This window comes from Diabrotica undecimpunctata, chromosome 7 (assembly GCF_040954645.1).
Source record: "Diabrotica undecimpunctata isolate CICGRU chromosome 7, icDiaUnde3, whole genome shotgun sequence".
NCBI classification, from domain to species: Eukaryota; Metazoa; Arthropoda; class Insecta; order Coleoptera; family Chrysomelidae; genus Diabrotica; species Diabrotica undecimpunctata.
Window position 1 is genome coordinate 158437318 of NC_092809.1, and position 23770 is coordinate 158461087.

The following is a 23770-nucleotide window of genomic DNA, read 5'->3' on the forward strand; positions in this document are numbered from 1 at the left end:
CTTTTCTCAGTATCTTTCTTTCGAATGTCCTGAGTTGAGCTTCCTCTTTTTTCGTGGATAATGGATTCTTCCCCAGAATTCGGGCCCTCCATATTTCAACAATTCTGCCAAAACTCCATCCGTTCCTGGCGCTTTACTATTTTTTAGTTTCTTTATTATTTGATTTACTTCTTCATAACTCGGATGTTCAATGTGCTGCTCCGCCGTAAATATATTGTCTCGTTTTGATCATTTCCATTGTCTGCATTTAGGTTTTCCTCAAAGTATTCTTTCCATCTCTTTATAATTTTTTGTTTCCCTGTTAGTAGTTCTCCGTCGTTGTCTTTGAATATTGTCAATTTTGGTCTAAATGACTGTATGCTTTCTTTTATTCTTTTATAGAATTTGCTGCTCTCGTGTCTGTTGTTATGTTCTAGGATTTCGTGTACTTGTTTTTTTCAAAGCTTTTTTTTTTTTTCTTCTGCATATTCTAGTCGCTTGTATTCTATTTTCGTTATAAATTTCTCTTGTGTTTCTTTTAAGTTGGTTAAGCCTAGCTTGCCTTTGTTCCTCTACTGCAGTTCTGCATTCATCATCATACCATTCAGCATTTCTTTGCCTTTTGGCTTTTCCGACAGTTTCCTCTGAGGATTCCGTTATTATTGTTTTTAATTGTTTCCATTTGTCCTCTGCAGTATTTTCCTCTCTGATTCCGTTGAGTTTTATTTGGAGAGTATTTTAATATTCTTTTGTCACTGTTGGACTTTTAAATCCTTCAACATTTAATTTTTTAATTTAATTTTTTCCCTTTTGCCACTGTAGCGATTTTCTGTAGCAATTTTTGCAATAAAATTAATTATTTAATATACGGAAATGTTTAATATTGTATTGTCACAATATGTCAAGCGATTTTAATATCGCATATTTCTTATCAACGTTAAGTAATTTGAATTAAAATTAAGTTGCAAATGCTATGAGAATCATATGCACTATTTCGTCATATAATATTAGTCAACAGTTATAACCTTTGAATTATAATAGATATAAGAAATCCCCAGACATGTATAAAATCGTTAAATGATAATTATTGCTTAATACTTTATTATCTTTAAATGCTAAATGTGGATACAAAAAATGATTCGGTTAAATCAAAGCCGTGTTAGTAACGTCCTGTTGACTTTGAAACCAACATATTAATATACCTACGATAACCTTTATGTAACAATCGGTCGGACAATAACAATTGGACAAGCAGGTCAAAATAAAAGTACCTAAATACGAATACGAAATTATAGTATAAAGTTTAATCTTAATTAAAATATAGTAAACACTTTAATGCATACAAAACGATTAAGGAAGTCACAAATATAAAGAAAAAAATCACTACAACAACTTTAGTAGATGATAACAACCAAAGAGTATCTAGTCCAGAAAATGTAGAAGATATCTGGGAAAAATACATCAAAGATCTGTTTGATGACGTGAGAACAGAATCACAAATGGATATAGTACAAGAAACAATACTTGATATATTAACATCGGAAGTTACAAAAACAATCAATACGACAAAGCCACGAAAAGCCTCAGGTCCAGATGAAATATACGTAGAGATGATAAAGCTTATCAATGAAGAAAATCTTCAGACGTTAACACTATTATTAAAGAAAATATATATCACTGGAATCTTCCCAGAAGACTGGCTTAGATCGACATATCGAGGCCTGAGAACCATACGGTTCCAAGCGACAATTTGTACAAAACTCGTTTTTTAACAGAAATCTATTGTTCTTTGAATTCTGCATAGAATGGTATTGAAAGTTCTGCAATTCGTTGACAGATAGCGCCACAATCAACAGTGAAATCTAGTTCCAAGCGCACGAAATGCTTTAAAGTTAGAACCATATATGGTTCCATGTACCAAAGAATATAGACGCCTATAGAAGCGAATAGAAATATAGCGAAACGAAACAGTTTATAAATAAGTAAATATTAATTTCCATTTTCCTTTTTTTTTAATTATATGAATTATTAAGAATTACATCAAATGTTTAATTTCTGAAACGAAACAGTTTATAAAAATAAAAGTTAATTTTCTTCTTCCTTTGATCCTTCCAACATCATGGTATAGGCTATTATTGTTATCAGTGCTACAAAGGCAATAAAGTCTACAATGATAACATAATATGTCATAATATGACATTTTTAAAACTTCAAATTTATTTAGGGACACAAAGTTCCAAGTACAGCTGTTACAGTGCCCTAAGGTTCCAAGTACAAGTGTAACATTTTGAAAAAACCATGAAATTTGCATTTTATACCACAACGACAGCATTGTTTTAAGAATCACTGTATTACCAAATCCTTAAACAATAATATATAACATATCTGACAAAGTACAATATTGTCAGAACCGTTTTATTTGACAGTAAACTTTAAAATTCGTCTCCTGAAAAATTTTGTATGTCGCTTGGAACCCTATGGTTTTCAGCCCTCGATATATACCTATACCCAGGAAAAATAAAGCAAATACATGCTCACAGTTCAAATTAATTAGCCTGATGAGCCATTTTCTGAAAATTTTACTTACAATTGTACATCAACGAATATACAGATAATGAGAAAGAAACCTGAGCGACAATCACTTTGGATTTCGTATGGGGTTTGGTACAAGGGAGGTATTATTTGGCCTCCAGATATTACTACAAAAATGCTGAGATCAGCGAAAAGACGTGGTTCTCTGTTTTATCGACTACTAAAAAGCGTTTGATCGAGTAAAACACACAGAACTCATAGAAACCCTAACATAACATGGTATAGACCCTAACACTGTGGCACTTATTAAAAAACTATATTGGTATCAAATGGCGTCGATCAAAATAGACAATAGTCTGACAGCAGAATTACCAATAAAAAGATGAGTTCGTCAGGGCTGTGTACTTTCTCCACTTTTGTTCAATATATATTCCGAAAAGATCTTTCAAAATGCCCTCGAAAATATTGAAGAAGGAATAAAAATCAACGGAGAATACTGAAACAACTTAAGATACGCAAACTACACCGTCATTATTGCGGGCAGTGCTGAGGGTTAACAACGACTTTTAAATGTCATAACCAGGGAGGGAGATAACTTGGGACTAAATATAAACACAAATAAAACAAAAGTAATGGCTGTTACACGTGCACCAAATGTCGACATTAATATTTGTATCTATAACAAACATATAGAACCAGTACAAAGATTCCAGTATCTCGGTTGCTGGATAACAAACGATCTTGACCACGAGGTCGAAAAAGGTGCTCGTATAGAATATGGTAGGTCCGCATTTCAACGAATGAAAAAATTCCTAATAAACTCTACGTTATCGTTGGATATCCGATACCAATTTGTAAAAACGTTTGTTTACTCCATATTGCTATGCGGAGTGGAAACATGGACTCTCGGAATTACAAGTATGAGGCGTATAGAATAGTATTTGAGATGTGGGTTTTTCGAAGGATGCTGAAGATCTCTTGGACAGAGCACGTGACCAACAACGAGGTGCTAAGAAGAATGGGTACTGAGAGAGAACTCCTAAATATTGTAAAAAAGAAGAAAAACGAGTTATCTAGGACATATTTACAGAGGAGAAAAATACAACTTCCTACGACTTATAATGGAAGGGAAAGTGGAAGGAAGAAGAAGTCCAGGAAGAAGAAAATGCTTCTGGTTGAAGAATGTAAGAGACTGGACAGGCATGGACACACATTCGATACTAAGAACAGCTCAAGATAGAGAGCAATTTGCTGTAGTTATAGCCAACCTTCAGTAATGGAGAAGGCACCTTAAGAAGAAGAAAAACCTAAGAGAAGATGGTATAGATAAACACTAAAGTACTCAATCGAACAATTTAATTGATCGATTTTGATATTCTCTTCAGGGTTAGGTCTCCTTGTAATCTGGCCTACTGTTTACAATAATCTATATATGATTTGAAAGGTTTTATATGTATTTATATATATTATAAATACTTATAAATAATTTTCAAATAATACTTTTCAGTTGCAATTTTCTACTCAGAATTATGTCCACATAATATCCTAAGTAGATAAAAAAGTTGTTGCTCTAAGGTAGTTTACATTTCGTCCTTGAGTTTATCACAACAGATTTTTAATTAAATGCAGGTCCATGAACGTTTTATTTTTAGAGTCATGAACTTACACGTTTTCAAAAGATGAACAGAAGTTCTTATGATATTTTAACCTCTGAAATCTAATTACTCCGTATAATTTTCAGTTTGAAAAACCGTTTCTTCTGTTATTCAATATACACAGTATGCGCTGTACATTAACGAGCAGTTGATTTTGTTGCTTATATCTGAGAAAACTTGCCTCTTCTTCTTCATGTGCCTTATCCTTTTAAAGAGATTGGCGATTATCAGGGCCCATTTTACTTTGTCTGAAGCAGTTCTGAAGAGTTCTATTGTTGTTTTTCCACTCCACTGCTGTAAATTTTTCAACCAGGACGTGCGTCGTCTCCCCGGTCCTCTGTTTGAAGCGAAGCTTCTGTACTGGCGATGTATTACTTTTTTTTTCTCTACAGTAAAATGCTGAGGCGAGCGTCACACAGGATAGTCTGGTAAAACGGGATACCGACGATAATTTAAAAATAAGCGGCGCCATCTAATGGCATCGGGGATGTAAATCACTACAGATACCGTCTATTTGAATGTAGTAGGAGGTTACTCTGATCAATTGTTGATATGTGGCTTGCGGCAAATGCTAGTTTGAAAAAGTAAGGTTATGCTAATTAGTTTTATCAGTAGTTAGTTAAGAATTATTAAGTTTAAATCAATTAAATAAATACCAGTGAGCATTTTTTATGTTTCTCTATGTAATATGAGTGTGTTTTGCGATATTTGTGATTATGAAAACTGTTTTTTTTTGTTGAAAAATTTCAAAACATTATTCAGTGTTTAGTTGGGTAAAATGGGATATCGAATGATTGGGTAAAATTAAATACTATCCCGTTTTGTCCAACCAAAATCGGCCGACTTGGAATAAGAAAAGTATATGCCAAGCAGTGAAAGAGGTGCTTGGCGGAAGAATGTTTAATCTTAAGGCTTCTGGAGAATTTGGGGTACTTCGAACAACTATTGAAGCCAGAGTGAAAAAAAATTAAAAATGGAACTCTCGAACGAGAAAATTCAGCAAAGAAGGGACTAGGGCGCCACAGACCGGTTTTCACAGCACAACAAGGGGAGTTGTTGGAACACATTTTGTTAATATAATCACGACTATTCGGTTTTACTTTGAATGACTTTCGAAGTTTGGCTTTTCGTTAGCTCAACGCAATGGATTAGATAATCCATTTAATAGAGACAAAAAATGGCCGGCGAAGCTTGGTTATACAGCTTTCTAAAAAGACATCAAACCGTTAAACTTCGTACCCCTGAGCCAATATCTCTAGCTAAAGCCATGGGTTTTAATAGGCCTGCCGTAAAAAATTATTTTTCATTGCTTACTGGCGTGCTTGAAAAATATAAAATACCACTCGAACGGATTTACAACGTTGACGAAACGGGTATAATGACTGTGCCAAAGAAAAGATCGAAATGTTTATCATTGTGTGGGAAAAGGCAAGTTAAGTGTATATCTTCAGCTGAACGTGGTGTTCTTGTTACTGTGTAAATTTGCATGAGTGTTTCTGCATGACGAAAAAAGATGAAGTCCAACTCAGGACATTCAAAAGGACATTCGACAGAAAAATACTGAGGAAAGTATATGGCCCGGTACAAGAGGAAGATGGCACATGGAGAATCAGGAGAAACGACGAGGTTAATGAGTTAAATGAAGGTTATGACATTGTAAGATTTGGGAAAAGTCAAAGACTGTCATGGCTGGGACATGTGCAGAGACAAAACGATGCAAAAACAACAAAGAAAATGTTACAATGGAAGCCCATAGGAAGGCGAAAAAAAGGAAGGCCCAGAACGAGATGGTTGGATGACGTGGAAGACGACCTGAAAACAATGAACATAAGACAATGGAGAAGAAGGGCACAAGAGATATGTGAATGGAAGGACGTAGTCAGACAGGCAAAGACCCATCCAGGGTTATGATGCCAAAAGAAAAAGTTTTTGCAGTATTTATGCCGCCTACCTTCAGTTTTTACAGGTCCAGAGCAAAACCTGAGCTGCTAGATGATGCTCCACTTGGCAGTAAAGCTTTCTATCATTCGTCAGGATGGATGCAAAAAGAAATTTTTTCTAATTGGTTTAGTCATTTTATTGAGTTTTTAAAACCCTCCAGAGACCATCCTGTTCTTTTACTTTTGGACGGACATACGACCCACACAAAAAATATTGACGCCATAGAGAAAGCTAGAGATATTGGTGTTGTAATGTTGTGCTCTCTTCCGCATACCACGCGTCGATTACAGCCTCTAGACGTCAGTTTCATGTCACCAACAGCACTTATTATACGTCAGAAGTTCAAAAATGGATGCAGCAACATCCAGGTCGACCAATCATAGTCTCCCAAATAGAAAAACTCTTCGGAAGCACATATATGAAAGCTGTTAGCGTCCAAACCGCTATGAATGGGTTTAGAAAGACTAGCATTTAATCTTTTGATCTGGAAATTTTTATAGACTGGATGTTTGAACCAGCTAAAACCACAGAAACACCGATGAACGGTCCGATGATTGGTCCTGTTTTAGAAAATAATCGGGGCTCTCCACCTCGTACACTACCATCATCACAAAACCAAGTTCATGGTGATGCAGAAAATGAGAATTTTACAAATACATTGCCTTCAGATACTTTTACAACACAAAAATCTTCTAAGGGGCTTGAAAATAAGGAAAATTGTCATATTACTCCTCCTCCTCTTTCTTGCAACAAGTTCTATGCTAATGCCATACCCTCTTGTTCGTACTCTGTCAATAAATTTAAAGTCACTCTCAAAGAACTAGTTGCTTTTCCTCACGCAGAAAGAAAAATTAGCACTAATGATAAAAGGAGAGGAAAAACAGATGTGTTACCTCAACACCTTATAAAGAAGAACTGGCAAGATCTATAGGTAAATAGCCCATCAAGAGATCAAAACTAAATTTGGAAGAAAAACAAAATTGGAAAGGCAAAGGAAAAAATAAGAAATATGTTCCATAACCAAGAAAAGAAAAAAAGAGAAAAAACAAAAGGGATAGCAGTTCAGATGATAAAGACGAAGATAAAGTTTGCATTTATTGCTCAGAACTGTATTCCAAATCAAAATCAGATGATGGTTGGGTAATGTGTGAGCAATGTCGACTTTGGGCTCACGAAGCTTGCGCCGGGGTAGAGAATGATGGTGAGCCATACTCATGCGCAATTTTTGTCAGTATGAAAATATAAATTAATTTTATATCATTTTGTCCAACTCTCCCCTATAGCAAATAGTGATACCAAACGAATTGGCTTCAAAAAATACAGCGGAAAACGTTATAAAATGCAGGGTGTTCTATTTAATGTAAGCAACTTAAATAACTTAAATTATGCATGTTGGTGGCTAAGTTTAAAGCACACCGTACGAAATATCAATAAGTTGAACACATTGTGTTAACGAGTAAGCACTTGGTTACAATTTCACCTTACTAGACTCGTTATTAATGAAGATATTATTATTCAATGTGGACTAGATTTTTTTTAATTTTGAAAAAAATTGGAATATCTCGAAAACACTTTGTTTTTGGTATGGGACATTGTGTACAAATTTTGTCTAAAATTTTATGTAGAATCTGAAAATAAAATAAAAATATTAGGTTCTATTTAAAATAACAAAGTTAACGTCTACTTCCAGTATAACCGAAAGTGCCATATTCAGGGCCACAGTATATTTCAACTTCGCGTCATCCAAAACTTCTTCTTCTACTTCGTGGAGATCTTTCGGATCTGTTTAATTCTGAAGCTGCCTCTGGTTAATTTCCTGGAAGGTAGATTGCCAACTATCTCTCCATCTTTTAGGTGGTCTTCCGGGAGGTCTTGAACCGAGCGGATTGTTTTCTAGGGCAATTTTTGGGAGTCTATTCTCATCCATTCATCCTACATGATTGTACCACATCTTCCTACGCTGCCTTCCCCATCTTACAATATCTTGCATTTTGCACTGCTCTTTGATGTATGTATTTCTCACCCTGTCTCTTCTTGTTTTGCCCACTCTTGTTCTTAGGGACTTCATTTCGGCAACCCTTGAGCATATGTTTCGTTTTGTTGGTATTTTCGCGCACTTCTATGCCATATGTCATGATCGGTCGTATACAAGTCTTGTAGATTTTTAATTTTACTATCTGTGCGCATATACGGATTTGACCAGACTATCTCCCGCAGACATCCCGACAATGCGGATGCTTTGTTAATCTGACTCCTTAGGTCTTTTACTGGGTCGTGTGTGCTTGATATATCTATGCCCAGATATCGGAATTGCATCACCTGTTCTATGGAGTTGTTCTCAACCACTAACTTACATCTGAGCGGATCTTTTGCTATTGTCATACATTTAGTTTTGTTGGTAGAAATGGTCATATTTAGCTGGCGTCTTATTTGAAAGAACTGAAAGAGTTGTCTCTGAAGATCATCTTCTGATTCTATAGTCATCATCGAAAACTTACACCTTCTAAATTTCAGATTTTTAACATAACTGTATCCGCTGTTACATAAGCCTCATAAAGTTTCTACAAAACGACTGAATACAATTCTTAAGTTTGTTAAGCAGGCAAAAGAAGTCCTATAAAAATACTTATTTATATTAAATAAATGTGTTAATTTTTGAATGCTTGGATTGGAATAATCGTCCAAATTTTCACAATCCTGTAAATTGGTTTATTTTATTATAAAATATGTTATGTTAAGATTTTATTGTTATGTTATGTTATCTGGCTATTTTAGTGTGTTTTTTGTATTTTTATTTTTTAAGTTCAATTCATTATTTCTAATTAATATTGGATAATAAATATAATATTATTTTGCTACCTATAGCATATAAATTGATATAAAATATGTGAAAAATGTATAGTGAAAAATCAATTAGATATTCAGTTTAATTTTTTCTACAAGTAAAATTCTGTTTACATACCGTCTCCAGTACAATAATATCCTGGGAATTTCGTGAAATAGGTAGTCTCATATCGATCGTGGTTATTGAAGAGAGTCCTCATTAAACTAGGCCACGGACGTGAAAACACCAAATAACCTTCACCTTCGCCCTTTATCTCTTTCCCCGCTTCATCGAGAAGGACGGGTTGTACGCCGAAAAATGGCACAGCCTGAAAATAATATTGAATGTTCTTTCACAAATACGTTTAAGAAAGTAAAATATATAAAATAATAGTAATTTAGTATAGAAACGCTTGTATTATTAGAATTAAACCGTAAATATAAAATTGATAAAAGATACAGAAAAAGTATAACTATAAATAACATTAAGTTCGTCCTTGTAGGTATTCACTACTGTAGCATCATAATATTGTACCTAACGCTAATAGTTGGATGGTAAGGTATAATTTCGGATCGACCACAATTCACATTTTTTTAAACGAAACAATCTACCAAATTAGCAAAATTATGCTATTATTATGTTAATCAAATTGTACAGGCTATATACACGATTATTTATTTGTTATGATTATACAAAATAAAAAAACATAATTTCTAAAGTAGATAATACCAATAATGGTAATGGCAAATGTGAACAACAAAATAAAAATGTTTTTTTCCAAATCTGTTGCTTTTATAATAATTAGATTTGAGTCCACATAAAAATAAAATTCCGTTCTAATACACCCACTTGGAATAAAATTGTTTGTGTTCTTATTTTACAAAATTAAAAACGCTGGGACCTGTCAACTTTTAAATTGAAATGTAAGCATTTTAAACATACATTTAAATGTAAACGGCGATTCACTCAAGTTTAGTATATGTTTTTAATGAAACACAATAATAATTTTTATGTTTTGAAAAGGTCTTAAACAACCTGATCTCAGTAAATTATATCATGTAGGGTCTATTATGTATAATACAAGTTGAAGTTTTGACATTATTAATTTATTATGCTTTAAAAATAATCTTTTTAAAATTAGCTAAATACAAAAATTAATTTTCTGAATTAAGTATTAATATATTAGGTTTTTGTTAAGATTTTTTATCATAAACCGCTAAAAATTATCCAGATATGCCAATAATTAAACTAAATCGGTAAATATTGTGGATTTTTATGTCAGTTGTTGATGTGTTGACATTTTACATTAAAATAAATAATTCCCAATTACGGTTACGGGGATAATCGGTTACGGGGATAATTATTGTAGAAGTCAATTGGAAGTGGCAAACTTACTTAATCTAATAATTCGCAAGGTACTGTGTCTAAAATTCAGAGAACTTGGACATGTCAAGCCATTAGAAAGAAAATTGCACTTTGTTGAAGATGATGTGAAAGTGGAAAGTGTCGTGGAGAATTCAACGTCAAGTTTACTTCAAATTGCTCGTCAAAATAATGTGAGTCATACAACGTTCGAAGGTGTCTCTACAAAGAAAAACTTTATCTGTATAAATTGCCTTTTGTGCTAATAGAACTGTAGATATTGGTCAGCAGAGAATCCTCATTAGAAGCGTAAGACATATACTCAGTATCGTCAAAAGATAAATGATTGGGCAGGTATCATAGGTGATTATATTATCGGTCCTATGTTTACAGATGCAAATTTAACAGCAAAAAATGCATAATTAAAGACAAAGTTGTTCCTACTGGCTAACTTATATCTCAACTCAATACATTCGAACCTACCAAATACTTACTTACTTACTTTTCGTGTCCGGAATACCAACAGCTTTAAATTTTGTGTTTGCAATGGTTGGCCACATAGATGGCCCTGTTATTCGCTAAGAATAGGTCTTCTTTTGTGCAGGTCTCTCTCATCTCTATGCATGAATGACTATTCTGAATCGCGCCACAGTCGCAGTTATCCCCATTTCTTCGGGTTACTAGCACAACGTGAAACACCAGTTCTTAGTCTGTTTAGCGCTTTTTATGTGGGATATGGCAAATTGTGTCCAGCGGCCATTTCTTCTGAGCGAGCAAAATGTATTGTAGCTGACGCTTGCCACAGGTATATTCGGCACGTCTTTGGCTCTTCGGAATGGGATCATGATTTTTTCAGAAACATTTTCCGAGATTTTAATCTACTTGGCTAAACTGAGTGGTCTACAAGGGGTGTCTTCGATCCGTCTTCTACTTCTTTCGTTAAATCTCTGACGTGACCTGTCTTCTGATAGCAGGTGCGTTTCATTAAACGCAACATCGACGTTTTTAGCGTGAGCAGAGATTTCCCACACTGGTGCTCCAAACTAGGCGGCAGAAAAACATAATGCTAGGGCAGAAGTACGGAGAGTGTGTGGTTGTGCTCCGCATTTTGTGTTTGTTAGTTTTCGGATATTATTTCTGGCGCTTACTTTGTTCTTGATATCTTGACAGTGATATCGATAAGACAGATTTCTATCCAGACGTACGCCGAGGTATTTTGTGGTCTCATTGTGTTCCAGCATCTGGCCACGCCATTAGACCTCTAGTGTCCTTCGGGCATACTTGTTTCTAAGGTGGAAAGCACACACCTGGGTTTTTGTAGGATTGGGTTTCAGATGGTTTTCGTCATAGTATAGTGCTAAGTTTTCTAGGGCATCTGTCAGTTTTACTTCGACTTCATTGAAGGTACTTGCCTGAGCTGCCACAGCTGTATCATCCGCGTAAATAAACTGTCTTGTTTGTTGGTTTTTGGGTTGGTCGTTGGTGTAAATGTTGTATAGCAATGGGCGAGGACACTTCCCTATGGAAGTCCATTTTTATGAATCCTCCACCGACTGTTCTTAGACTGGAGCATTACGTAGAACATTAACCTTGTTAGTCGGATATCCTTTGTAATTTCGTAGAGTTTTACCAGCAGCCCTTGATGGTTAACTGTGTCATAGGCGGCAGTCTATGAACGCCACTCCTGTTATTTCTTTCCATTCAAATCCATCTTCAGTATGTTGGGTGAGATTAAGAGTTTGACTGCAGCAGCATTTTCAGGCTCTAAACCCTGCTTGTTCAGGAATAATTTTAGTGTCCACAGATTCAGCGATCCAGCGAACCTACCGAACGAAAATATCTCATTCTAGAAGAACAGAGCGACACCATATTATACGTTAATGACAAAAACTTACTTAAAAATAATTTTCCCCAATAAATGGACTGGACGAAGAGGTACCATTGAGTCACCAACTAGATCGCCAGACCTTACGCCCTTGATTTTTTTCTCTAGAATTATATCAAGAAAAAAATATACGCAACACAGCAACCAGCCCTGTAGCCTCAAAGAAACGATAACTACGGAAATACGGAATATTTCAGCTCAAGCTCTAAACAAGTCTCGGGACTAGTTTTATAGGAAACTGTATTATTTCCAATACCACGGTGGGGAACATTACGAGGATTTTTTGTTAATGTCTTGAAGAAAATTAAAAATAATATCAAAATTTTACCTTATATTTATTTATAATAGACCCTCGGTGATATTTCATTTAAAATACAGATTATGGATCATGTCAGACTTAAGTGAATCACACTATTTTAAATTCATGTTTAAAAAGTGCACATTTGAATTTAAAAGTTAAAATTATACCATTCTTAATTTTTAATATCTAGAAAGTGAAGTGAAGTGAATTCCACATCTTATATAAAATTCTAATTTTTCCTTTTATTTTCAATGAAAATCTAACTATATTAGAATAGGGTCAGCAGTAATAGGATACTTCAAAATATTGTAAGATGTTGTAAGAAGTTTTCAACCAATAAGTTGTGATATTAATCATACTTTTTTTGAATGTCATCAATTTCAACAGAATTCAAACTTCAGCTATAAAAAAACTAATCAAATGTACTATTAAATATCCAGTATTCATTAACAACAGGCTCTGTAAAGTGTAAACATTTTTTTTGTCCAGCACATGCATAGTTCAATAAAACTCGTATTAGACAAGGCGAAAAGCTCGGATTTGTTACCACTGTACCACTGGTGTTACTGTTTACTTGTTACTTAACATTTTTCCCTCGGGCCGGAGGCCCTCTGGCTGGAATATGTTGCTTTCCGAGCGTAATCATCTTAATAACACTCTTGGTGCGTAAATACCTATTAAACCATTGTTTTTTAATTGATAATAAAGCGCGTATGGCAGGGCGAGCGCTCATTTATACAATGAGAATTCAAACCAGAAAAAATTTGCGCCCTAGATCTTGTTTATCTCTCTTATACACGCCGCAACCCGAGCGCCCGTCCTGTCACAAGCTCTTCATTAACGATTAAAAAACAATATTTTAAAATGAAATAGGCCTAAAATACTTATCGGGAAATGATTTAACAAGGTTTGAACTTGAATTTAGGTCATTCATGAATACAAAAATAATTTTTTTACTTGTTTTTTTGATCCTTGAAAATTTTGCGTGTTTCTCAGTTTTAATTTATTTATAACCCAAAAACGATTAAGTTGACAGAAAAACTACAAAATACTTATTTTGTTTAAAATGATCCAAAAAATTTAAAAAAAAAATTGGTCAGGGCTGAAAAAATTATTTGTTACAATTTGTTTAAAAAAATTTAAAAAACTTTTCGCCTGGTCTATGCAACAAAATCACATGGGAACATTTTTCCGAACGAACGCAAACTTTTCGCCCTGTCTATATACGAATTTTTCATTAGCGTACGTATGTTCAGATTTACTGCCTTTGTTTGACAATTTGTCTTGATGTGTCTTTAGGCGAGAAGCAAATGAGCTTTAATCTATATTGTTTATATTTGTTTGAGTGTTTTCGTCTATTAAATATCCCTCTATATCGTGTTAGAAATACCATTGTGTATTTGTCTGATTAAAGAATCTATTAAAATTGACTAAATTGAAAGTATATGCCATCAAAAAAACCAGTGAATTAAGTTTGTATTAAAAATAATCAAATATTAATACGATGATTGAAATCGTGATATCATTTTCTAATTCTAGTTTTCATTTATAAAACATTTAATGTTTTTAAAATACTACATTTTAACAATTTGATAAAAAGTTTGTTTTATATTCCGATAAGAACAAAAGTCAAAAACTTACAGCTGATCCTGGTTTCATTGGAATTGCTCCTGGTAATGGGGTAAGTACGTGTCCACCAGTCTCTGTTTGCCAGAAAGTATCCACTATTGAACACCTTCCCCTTCCTACTAGTTTGTGGTACCACAGCCATGCCTCAGGATTTATAGGCTCACCTACAGATCCTAATACTCGTAAAGATGAGAGATCATGTCTAAAAAGAAAATGATGTTTTATTGTAAACAATGAATAAGTTTGATATTCTAAACAAGAACAGAACGACTTCGTGTATGGTGCTATTCGATAGATTTTTGCAAAATATTATACATGTGTTTTTGGTTTTTCATTTAGCAGTGTACTTGTCAAAATATAAGACTGTTTTTATAATTTTCCTAGATTATCAGGATAAATCATTTTTTTGGATTAAAGCGCCATCTATCAACAATTCGAAAAATGTCCCGAATAAAAGTTACTTAGTTTTGCATAACGAATCAAAATGTGCAATAAGGAGTGAGGTTCCTATTTAGGATTTTAAAGTTGTCCCCAGCCCCACAAATTATAAATATTTGTTTTTAGAAAACATGATTTTAGAAATATGGAAAACGAGCAATATCGGTCGGTGAATTGATTATTGTTTTTGGTAGGGAACGACTTAACGCCTTTGAAATGTGGACCTATAGAAGAGTTATGAGAGTTTCCTGGGTAGATAGAGTTACGAACAATGAAGTACTGAGAAGAATAGGTATAGAGAAGGAATGTGAACTTACAATTAAAGAAAGAAAGCTACAATATTTCGGACATGTGATGTGGGGCGAGAAGTATGGCATCCTGTGACTTATAATGCAAGGAAAGATATATGGCAGAAGAAGCATCGTAAGAAGACAAATTTCATGGCTTAAGAACCTGAGAGAATGGTTTGGATGCAGCTTAAAACAACTATTTAGAGCTACTGCTTCAAAAATTAAAATAGCTATGATGATTGCCAACCTCCGTTGTGGAGGTGGCACCTGAAGAAAAAGGGAAATCACGCAGTGAAATCAAAGAGCGCTCGGATACTATGTACAATGACTATTCTCCTTAGGTGGCAACGTCAAAAATTGGTTTAACGAGTTTCGACGGCTACACGTCGGTTTTTGATGAGCCACGGCTTGGTGCCCCCAAAATAGCTACCATGGAGAATAACATGACAAAAATCTACGATCTTGCATTGGTAGACCGCCGACTGATGGTGTGCGAGATAACTGAGACCCTAGGTATCTCAAAAGACCGCGTATGTCATATCCTACATGAAATTTTAGACATGAGAAAGCAGTCCGCGAGATGGGTACCGCGTTTGCGCATTCCAGACAACAAGCGCAACCATGAGACCACTTAGGAGCAGTGTTTGACTTTATTTAAGCCTAATCCGAAGATTTTCTACATGATTTCCTAACCGATGATAAAACATAGATCCACTGGTATACACCAGACATCAAAGAACAGTTAAAATAGTGGATAGCACCTGCCGACGTGCTCCGAAGAATACGAAGACTGTCCTATCGACCGGAAAGGCGATGATCACCATTTTCTAGGATTCACAAAAAAGGTGATCTACATCGACTACCTAAAGAAGAGGAAAACGGTTACAGAGCTGTACTACGCTAAAATATTGGGCCAATTCGACAAAGAATTGCAGAAAAAACGAGCCCATTTTCACAAGAAAAAAGTATTTTTTCACCATGACAACGCATTGGCTTATATCTCCGCTTCGATATGGCTTTCACCGTATTTTCCAGATTTCACCACGTGTGACTTTTTTTGTTTCCCAACTTAAAAAGGGCACTCGCTGGGCAGAAATTTAAGTAGAATGAGAAGGTCATCGCCGCCGCGAAGCTTACTTTGCAGACGGCGAGAAAACGTATTTTTTAGAAGGTTAAAAAAGTTAGAGTATCGCTGAGTCAAGTGTATCAAAATTAAAGGAGACTATGTTGAGAAATAAATCTCCACTTTTACAAATTTTTTCGTTTTTCTTTTCTGGGCTAAGTACTTCCCACTCTAGTATTCCCAGCTCACTGATTCATGGATGGAGAAATATGTGTTGTTAATTTTTCGGAAATAATCGGTTGGTTCTTTCTTTCATGTGGAACGGGAGATTGTTGCAGATGTTTCGTTAAAATCACATTTGAAATTCTTAATGCTTTTTGTTCCAAAGTAGGAACTCGAATTTGTAATTAACACCACCGCAATTGTAGTGAGTTGTTGCTTTCTTTTTCATTGTGAATTTAATTAATTTTTCTTTACAGTTAATGTCAATATAAAATTTGTTCAGTGCTTCTGGTCCATGAGGTCAAATACCTCATCTACATATCTGCATTATAATCATCATCATCATCATTCAATCTTTGCTTGTACACTGCTGGACATAGATCTTCCTTACAATTTTCCATCTGTTTCGATCTTGTGTCTCTTGCATCCAATTCCTCATGTGCCCTCATACCGTATACCTCATGTTTGCACACAATGTGGCACTCAAGGCCATGAAAATATCTGCTAATAATGGAGATAATAAAAGCCCATGGCTCATCGAAAATCTTGTTTGTAAAAGTCTAATTGAAATCAAATATAGTTGAAAATTATATGTAACAAAAGAAACTAACATATGCATATTTTTTTAACTAATTTACGGTTAATAATCTAAACTTACTTAGTAACTAATTCATCGTCGAATTTCATTAAAGCTCTGATTGCAGTTGGAGCTGTGTAGAATTGGGTAACTTTGTATTTATCGACTACCACCCAAAATCTGTCGTTGTCTGGGTAAAAGGGTGTACCCTCATACTGAAATAAAAAATAAAATAAAAATCGTTATAAAAATTTTGATATGCGGACAGATTTTTGATTATGCCTATAAATAGATATAGCCCAGTCTGTTTATACAAAAATCATCGATTTCATGGCAAAATGTTTCGCAGATATCTGAAGCTTTTAAGACATAGGTGGGGGTTACTAGATGACGAATAGATAAAAAGATACTCCTATTTTTACCTTGCGTTTTTTTAAACAATAATTTATAGTCAGAATTTGATTTTTTAACTATAAGTTTTTTCCCTTATAATTTAAATAAACAATATTTATACCATTTTTTTAATATCAAGAATATATTTATTTTGCCGTTTTTTCAATTAAAATTGATAAATAATTTACGAAGATATTTGCAAAAAAGCATTTTTTTGCACTAATTTATAAATTTAATTAATTTTTTTATTAACAAAATAAAATGATATTAATACATTTGAACATTGAGGAATTACCGTCCTTTAAATTTGTGCGAAATTTCCCCCGATCGGTCAAATAGTTTAAAAGTTATTCAATTTGTTTATCCCTGAGACTAATTATTTAAACCATTGAACTTGCCCTACGAATGATGCTAGACACATTTAACAAATTTCATAGGATTCTTTAATACTTATACTATCTCAGAAGTTAAATGAATATTGAGTTTTCATCGAAATTATTTACAAAATAAACGTTTGAAAAAGGGGTATGTTTTTTACTTATAAACAATTGTAACAACTTCTATATTTTTTAAGCTACAGACTTGTACGTACAACTATTAGATAGCTGGTAAAAAAACTTACATTTAACAGAAAAAATAAACCTTCTGTGAACAATAGGAACGAAGTTAGCGACAATTTTTTTGTTAATTATATCTCCATTGTTTATAAACATTAGAAGTAAAATTTGCACAAATTTTGAATGAAAATCTAAATTTTATATTGAATTTTATAGCTATAAAATTCATCCAATTTTTCAAAACTTAAAACCATTCGAACGAAGTTACTTTCGAAAGATCGACATAGAAAGTGGAGGGGAAACTGTTTAGCTCCTCGCTGCAAAATTTAATATTATGGTTACGGATTTATCATTCAAAAGCTTCAACAGTTCTGTAGGAATTTCATCAGGTTCATTTGCTTTTCCATCTTTAGCGTTTCTTATTGCGTATTCTACTTCTTCTTTCAATATGTCTGGCCCAGTTGCATTGATTATCTGAGTTAAGTTGTTTCTATCGTCTTCAAATAATTCATTCAGGTATTCTGTCCATCTTTTTATGTTATTCTCTAGATCTACAATAAGATTTCCATCTTTGTCTTTAAGTTTACCTATTTGGCATTTCTTTATGCTTCCTGTTATCTCTTTTACTTTTTTGTGCATATTAAACGCATCGTACTTTTTCTCATAGGTTTCCATTTCTTCACATTGTTGCAAAACGGTTGCAAAAGGTATTTGTTATTACGAAGTCTTTACTTTGGCAAAATTGAATCTATCGATCTCCTCTATCATTTCTGTTTCCAAGCCCATATTTTCCTACTTGTTCTCCTACCTTACCTTGACCCACCTTGGCATTAAGATCGCCCATTAATATGTTAATGTATGGAAAGACTGACTTAATAAGTGAAGACAAACAACCTGCAACAAAAAGGTTCAGACCTGACAGTGAAGTCGAATAAATGAACCAAATTTTAACTTCTAAACCAATGTATGTAAAGAAAATAAAAAAAGTAAAGTTCAATAAACATTGCAAATTTAATAAGGCAAGTGATGAAGAAATTGACTTATTTTATCAAAGCAGTAAGGCAGATTAGATTAATATTGTATATCATATTTGTAAAAAAATAGAAAAAAAATCAATATTGTTAATTATAAAAATACAAACAATTATAATTATTATAAGGAATATAATAATATATTGTGTAAAAAATTACCTGAAATTTAATTTATAAAATATATAAGTATTATTACATCATATAAAATGAAAAAACATATGTTGATTTTCCGGGATTTTCCGAGATTTATTGGGGGTGAAAATTATGTCATCATTATTAATACTGCGACAGACTATTCGAGCAAATTAAAAAAAAGTAAGTATTTAGGTTGAATTTCAAATGGACTCAATTTTTCCGAGTTTTCCCATATTTTCCGGCCAGTGAAAACTATGTAGTTATTCATATTTCGACGAGCTATCCCAGAATAAAAAAAGAGGCTTGCTGCTGCAAAGTAAGCCGAGATAATGTAAATTTTTCCTACGTGTTGTAATTTGAAGTTCCGATGCCGAAAAAAAACGGGGCTGAAACAGATATCCTCTCCACTTTCCTATGTCGATCTTTCGAAAGTACCGTCGTTTCAAAAATTAGATAAATTTTATAGCTATAAGTTTCAATATAAAGTTTAGATTTTCATTCAAAATTTGTACAAATTTTACTTCTTAATGTTTATAAACAATGGAGATATGATTTTTTTAAAAATAGTCACTAACTTCGTTCCTATTGGTCATAGAAGGTTTTTTATTTTTTAATGTGAGCTTTTTTACAGGCTATCCAATGGTTGTACGTACAAGTCTGTAGCTTGAAAAATATAGAAGTTATTACAATTGTTTATAAGTAAAAAACATACCCCTTTTTCAAACGTTTATTTTGTAAATAATTTCGATGAAAACTCAATATGCATTTAACTTCTGAGATAGTCTAAGTCTTAAAGAATCCTATGAAATTTGCTGAATGTGTCTAGCATCATGCATAGGGCAAGCTTAATAGTTTAATTAATTAGCCTCAGGGATAAACAAATTAAATAACTTATAAAATATTTGACTGATCGGGGGGAAATTTCGCACAAATCTAAAAGATGGTAATTCCTTGATGTTTAAATGTATTAATACCATTTTATTTTGTTAATAAAAAAATTAATAAAATTTATAAATTAGTGCAAAAAAACTGCTTTTTTGCAAATATCTCTGTTAATTATTTATCAATTTTAATTAAAAAAACGGGAAAATAAAAATATTCTTGACATAAAAAAATGACATAAATATTGTTTATTTAAAATATAAGGGAAAGAAATAATAGACAAAAAATCAAATTGTGACCATAAATTATTGCTTAAAAAAACGCAAGGTAAAACTAGGAGTATCTTTTCATCTATTCATCATCTAGTATCCCCCATCTATGTCTTAAAAGCTTCAGATATCTGCGAAACATTTTTCCACCTTTTTTTTAACCAGACTGGGCTAATAATATTTTAACATAAAGCATTTAAAAGATTACATTAAACGTTATTTTACATTTTTATTCTAGAAATTTATTTTAGATAATATTGCAAATTACTATTAATCGTTTTTGATAAACAATAGTAAAATAATTAAACACGGCATTGCAGTTTAAATTAGTATAAAAATTGTCATTTTTTGTTTTAGTAAACCGTGCTAAGTGCAAGAACAGGACCAACTATACTTAAATAAGGACTGTACCAGTTAAACCATTGACCTAAGTACATAAGGGATACATTGAGTAGTATGTAATCCGAATTTATAGTTAGAGATGTTCATACACAATATTTATGTTTTTTGTAGAGTGTAATTACCTTTGTCAAAAAATATGAGCCATCAGAAACTTATCAATAATAAAAAAAAGTTAAATAAAATAAAAATCAGATCCGTTTAACAAGTTGCCTACCCAAATATAAACGAAAAAAAAAATGGCCTAAATAACACGCACATATTAATTACAAACATGCCTTTCTAAAATAATTACTCTATATTTAAATAAAAAAAAATTCAGAATACTGAAAATTTTTCAAATAAACCGTTAGCGGGAGTATGCGGCCGCCCGGGCACAGGCGGCATATTTATGCCGGTGGCGCAGAGAATCATTGTTTGGGATGAGCGTACTTGCTTGTCGATGTCGTGATATATCTGTAGACATGTACTGCTATTTTATTGACTTCCAAAAGGCTTTTAATCATATTAACCACTATATACTGATCGGAGTTCTAAGAGACATTGACTTGGATGGCAGAGAGGTTCGCATAATTGCAAATTTGAAAATATTTGATATAAGACCCAAAATTGGCACTGCGGATCTGCCTACTTCACTCCTACGTGTTTTCAGTCTTAATTTATAATACTGTGTCTTGAAATGTGAATAAAAGCGATCTAAATCGCCTTGATACTTTCGAAATGTGGTGCTATGGAAGAATTTTAAAAGTTTCTTCGGTGGAGTTAATTCGAAAATTCACAATAATAAAACCTAACAGCAAGACTACTGAGATTACAAAAATCATTCAAAAGAGAAAGCTGGAGTACTTCGGAGATGTAATGAGAGGTCCCAAATATAAGTTGGTACAAAATATTATGCAAGGGAAAATAGCAGTCAAACGCAGTATAGGGGAAAAAGGCTTTATGGTTTAAGAACTTACGATATTGGCATGGTATTTATACAAGCTTGCTATTTGGGGTGGCAGTGAATAAAATTAAGACAGCTATGATGGCTTATGATGACTTCATCGACAAGAAGTTCTCATCATTATGGGCGATTTTACTGCCAAAATTGGAGCTGGAGATAAGACACAGTACATTGGAGCACATGGACTTGGAGTCAGAAACGAGAAAGAAGACCTCCTTGAAAAATTCTCAGAACTAGTTGTCACCAACTCACTCTTCCAATTATTAGGAATCAAATAGACTACATTTTAGTAAATAAAAGATTCCTAAACAACTTTACATCTGTCAAGATGTAAAGTTGTTTAGAAGTCTGCTCCTTATCATGGAGCAGACTTGGGGACAGACCAAGTTCCACTGGTGAGTTACAATTCTTCAGACTTTCAAATCTCGAAAGTTACAATTCTTCGGACATTCTTCTCCTTCAAGCCAACCTGCAAGGAAAAATATTTGGAAAACGAAGTCCAGGAAGAAGACATCTTGGTTAAAGAACCTTAGAATCTGATTCAATACATCTGTGCAGCTTTTCCGCGTTGTTGCAGATAAGATAAATATTGCCATGATGCCAACATTCGTAACGGATAGGCACATCAAGAAGAAGGAACCAACGTTCTGAACGGACATGGTACTTGAAGAAGTAGAAGTAAATCCAAAATAAAGCAGTACATAGTGTTATTTCTAGGCTACTTAGAAAGTGTCAAAATTCCCCTATTACCGAAATTAACTTTTGTATGCTTGTTAGATTTACATAAAAGGTTTTAATAAATGCTTTTCGGATCAATCAAGTAGTTCAATAGTTAATTTACCAAGTGCGTCATTATTCAATACATTACTTATAAACATTTGTTTTTGACTGATATACTTCATATACACAAGTTTTCTTTGGAAAGTGAAATAAAAAAATTATGAAGGAAAAATAATGACACACATTTTTCTTTCATTGCTTATTTAAATTCATCAGTAATAATACATAAAACATCATTTTACTCATTCAACATTATACAAACAGCTCTACAAAATTTTACGAATTCATTCGGAAAAATACAGTAGAATGTTATAGTGCAGGTAAAAAGTTTGTAATATGGCCAAGCAAATTTGCCAGTCATGTTTCTAAAGTAATATTGATAAAATATTTATTTGATAATGACTTTAATCGTACAATCAAATATTCTGACACCATAATGCAAAAGGTAAATGTTGATTCTTAGTTTCAAAATAAGATAGTTCTTTATACAAAAAAAAACATTTTTAATGGTAAGGCTAACCTGGCATAAAACTGCAGAGATTGACGTAGCCTTAGACCTAAATGCATTTAAAGGACGCAAATACTCACAAAAATTACCATTTGGGTAAGTATGACCGGTACCAATAGTAGGTACTGCCCAATTTGATATGTTAGTTAATTTGAATGGGCAAAAGTATTTGGATTTGTTGTGCATTCAAGCAGTTTTGGTTCACCTCTACACTTTATGTTTAAAGTTTTCAATGGTTTAAATACAGTTTTCCGACACAAATAGATGGAGTATAATTTAGTGAGCAGCAATATTGACTGATCTTTCATTATTAAACTACTTTTTAGATCTAAAACCTATTGTGCATAAAGAAAAACTTGTGAGCTCCTTTGATTTTGGATATACATATTAATACTGATAACACGATGTCAAATAACAAATGGTCAACTGTTATTTGTCATATCAACCTTTTACAGATTTGCATACGGCTGAACAGAAGAACTGAGATATTTTAAACATTTGTATAAATGAAATTAAGCTATTTATATCACACTCCGACGTATATAGATTACGAGGTCAATGTTTACTCTCGCGGTAAAATGAATGTAGAGGATGAAGAGTCACGATTTCAATCAAATTGCCCATGGAAAGTAGTACGGTGAAAGATAGAGGCTCATGGCTTGGTGAAACACACACACACACACACACACACACATACACACACATACGTAGATATATCAGGAATATTCGCGCTAACTCCCACCCAAACTCCATGTCGCTATCACAGTGTACATGGACCGTGCTCTATACCGAGAATCTGAATTTGCAATGTACTCGCAGCATCGGACGGTAGAACACCATCTCTCCCAGCTGTCCAACTCTCTCAGCTTGGTGTAACCTAAACTAGCAGGCGTGGCCTAAAGCAATTGTTGATTGAAGAGGATCACAACGATACCCATTACTACCAACCTTCTGTTACAGTAATAGAGCACAAATGAAAACACACGATTATATCATTAAAATGCTGACAGACTGCTACCATAGACAACCAGCCTTTCAGGTAGGTCCAAAGGATTAAGGACAAATCAAATAGGTAATTCAAAATATAAGAAGAGAAATATTAAAAAAATTAAAGGCGAATTAATAATCAAATACGTAAAGAAATTTTCCTATAATAAAGGTGGTGATTGTTC

General features: G+C 33.4%; 1 protein-coding gene across 1 annotated transcript in view; it reads right to left on the reverse strand.

Annotated features, from left to right (window-relative positions):
• Nucleotides 1-23770, reverse strand: part of AcCoAS (acetyl coenzyme A synthase) — a 99343-nt gene that overhangs the window by 11804 nt on the left and 63769 nt on the right. Inside the window, exons 5-7 of the mRNA XM_072538612.1 lie at nt 16780-16913; nt 14121-14310; nt 9070-9259 (exon numbers count right to left, since the gene is read on the reverse strand). Coding sequence (XP_072394713.1) covers nt 9070-9259; nt 14121-14310; nt 16780-16913 — 514 coding nt within the window. The remainder of the gene's footprint in view (nt 1-9069; nt 9260-14120; nt 14311-16779; nt 16914-23770) is intronic.